Source organism: Plasmodium cynomolgi, chromosome 12 (assembly GCF_000321355.1).
Source record: "Plasmodium cynomolgi strain B DNA, chromosome 12, whole genome shotgun sequence".
Taxonomy (NCBI): Eukaryota; Apicomplexa; class Aconoidasida; order Haemosporida; family Plasmodiidae; genus Plasmodium; species Plasmodium cynomolgi.
In genome coordinates, this window is record NC_020405.1 from 571,607 (window position 1) to 574,708 (window position 3,102).

General features: G+C 41.3%; 1 protein-coding gene across 1 annotated transcript; it reads left to right on the top strand.

The window, feature by feature from the left end:
- Nucleotides 1-1,974: 1,974 nt before the first annotated feature.
- On the top strand, nucleotides 1,975-2,826 carry PCYB_122230 (60S ribosomal protein L18a; the record flags this gene model as incomplete). The annotated part of the gene is made up of 2 exons (XM_004223555.1): nucleotides 1,975-2,010; nucleotides 2,308-2,826. 2 exons carry the CDS (start codon nucleotides 1,975-1,977, stop codon nucleotides 2,824-2,826), a joined length of 555 nt encoding a protein of 184 aa, XP_004223603.1.
- Between the last annotated feature and the right edge of the window lie 276 nt (nucleotides 2,827-3,102).

A 3,102-nucleotide genomic window follows, 5' to 3' on the forward strand; every position in this document is an offset into this window, starting at 1 on the left:
TTTTTTTTTCGAAAAAGCATATTTGCTAAATTGTTTGCCCGGAGTTTATTTCGATTTTTTAAACATGAAGTAAAGATGATAAAAATGCGTTCGCGTATTACCCTCACATCACATGGCTTTTTTGCTATGTATATATTTTTTTTTAATTCGAAAGGGGTATTTTTTCTCACTTATAAAGCGGTATTCTCGCTACGTTTTTATGGCTCCCCCTGAGTGATGGGTGTTTCTGTACAATTTTAACAATAAAAAAAAAAAAAACTAATGACGCAGAAGGGGAAAAATAAGTAGATACATATGCAACATTATATATAGCTACATTATGCATATGTTCAATTGGGGGTAAATTCAGTTTGGCTTGGTTCGTGTGATTAATTTTTTTTTTTCGGAAAAATCCACAACTCCGCAAAGTGCGCAGCTATACGCTGTGTTTATATATATATGTATAATGTAATGGTATTATCAGAGCACAATAATTGCTTTAACTGGTGCTACGCCTTATGGGGGGCACGAACGGAAGAGGCTATACGCGGGGGGAGGGGTGGGTGTTAACGTGAACGAAAATGATATATGACCCCTTTGCAAATATGACTTGTCGGTTCTTGAAGGAAGAAAAAAAAAAAAAGGGTGCATACCCCACGCGTTGTCATGGGTACTCTTTACCCATACGCTATTATAGACGAGAGAGTTATCTTTGGGATTGTACCCTCTGCGTGGCGACTATTTGTGCGTATGTTTCTCGGCTCGATTCGCTGAAACTGGGTGGAAGTAAAGCTTTAAATAGTACAAAAGGTCAAACGCTCGGGCGGTGAAGGGACATTACCCCCAAGCGTATTTTTCACTCCATTTGTTTATTTTGCCACAATATATATATTATGGATGGTGATGACAGTGCTTGCGTTTTACGGGCACGCGGTGGGTGCGGCTAAGCAGAAAGAGGGGGGTAGCAATATTAATGCATATAATTTATGTAAAAAAAAAAAAAATGGTATGCCCCGACCCGCTGTTAGGTACGTGTTCCATGTGTAGTGGCGGCTCAGTGGCACGAGGTAGAGTGCTCTTAGTTGGCTTCCTTCCCCGCGTCGATTTTTTTGCCTACATTTTGCAAAAATGGGGATTAAAAGCAATAAGCAGCTAAAGTGAATTATTATATACGCGCAAGTGCATACGTGCATCACTCATTGTGCGCCCCCCATTGTGCGTCCCTCATTGTGCGTCCCCCATTGTGCGTCCCTCATCGCGCATCACTCATCGTGCATTTCCCCTTTTCGCGGCATTGTATACGCCAGAACGCCCGAGTTGACTTTTTGGAGCCCAATGCTACTGGTCGCTTTATGCGCACGAGCAGTATATACGGTTTCCCCCCACCTCTTGCCAACCGGTGAATAGCGGCTGCTCATTTTTCACGGCAAAAATAAATTCGCCAAAAAATAGGAAGTTGTTGAATCGACGAAGAAATAATATTTTTTTTTTTTTTTGCAAAAGGAACAGCTGATCTGCAAGAGGCTGGAGAAAAGTAAAAAAATAACAAATGCACAAATTGCTAGCATCGTTTAATTTTTCCCCCCCTTGGCGCAGGCATATAAACATACACGTAAGTTAAAAACAAAAAAAAGAAAAAAAAACCACTGATATGACTTGATAAAAATATACAAACGTGCGTACATATTAACCTTTTTGTGATATCTCGTTCTTGCTTGCATGCGAAAGAAACTCTGTTTAATTTACTCCAACTGAGCGACGGCGAACATTTGCAAAGGCGATTGCAAAAGGATAACAAAAAATATACACGTGCATGTTTGCTATTCGTCCCCTTCAGCAGAGCAGTCAGTAGAGAGTACCTACCCATCCCGACAAGACCACATCAACAGCCGACTTTCAAAGGTGAACAAACTATCGTCCCGCTTCGTTACGTTACGTTACGCTCCGTTCCGTTCCGCCCTTGTTTTTTTTTTAACCAATTTAGCTGTTGTCAAAATGGTTAAGGTTGCAGATAACTCCCTAAAAACAAATGTAAGCCTAGTGAGAGAGAATACGTGGAGAAAAAGTTGTTGCTTCAGCGTTGGGTGCGCCTCTGCAAAAGAGGATGCAACAGAGTTTATATTGCACGCTTTTGTGTGGACACATGTAGGGATGCTCCACCCCTTTGCCTAGTCCACATGATGTAAAGCATAATTTTGTGCTTTTCCCTGTTGCTACAAATAATTTGATGGCACACGCCGGAGAGGTAAAACACACCACGAGTGTACCCTTACCACGATACATATATATTTTTCTGTGTAACGTTTGTCCTCCTACCATCCTTCCCAGATCCACCAGTACCACATCGTTGGCAGAGCCATCCCAACCGAAAAGGATAAAAATCCGAATGTGTATCGAATGTGCATATTTGCAAAGAACGACACGAATGCGAAATCGCGATTTTGGTACTTTATGAAAAAAATAAACAAGCTGAAGAAATCGAATGGAGAGTTACTAGCGTGTGAGTTAATAAGAGAAAGGTTTCCCCTTCGTGTAAAAAACTATGGGGTGTTACTACGTTATGATAGCCGAACGGGTACTCATAATATGTACAAAGAGTTTAGGGACACCACAAAGGAAGGAGCCATTGCTCAACTGTACTCCGAAATGGCAGGAAGGCATAGAGCGAGAGCATCCTCCATCAGTGTCATCAGGATATCAGAGATAAGTCCCAAGTTCGTACGAAGGCCACATATTAAACAGCTCCTTAAAAAGAGGCTACGATTCCCTGCGCTGCATTTGCCCACTTTGAAAAAGGAATACAGAAGGAAATACGCAGCTAAGAGACCCACTACGTACAGAATGTAAGGACAAGGAAGAAGGGATGGGGGAAGAAATAGTCCTCCTCCCGATGTACATTTTCTGGACCAGCCTTCCCAATTGTATTGCCAAAACGGACCACTATATAGCGAACAACTGGAGCATGTACAACGGAGAGAAGCACAAGAAGAAAGACATATGCCGTGTGTCAATGCGAAGGAAACGTTTGTTTTATGCCTTTTTTTTCCGGCAAACTTGCATATATATATATGTTTATATGTTCCCTTCATTTTTTTTTTTATTTTCACATAAAATTAAACCGAA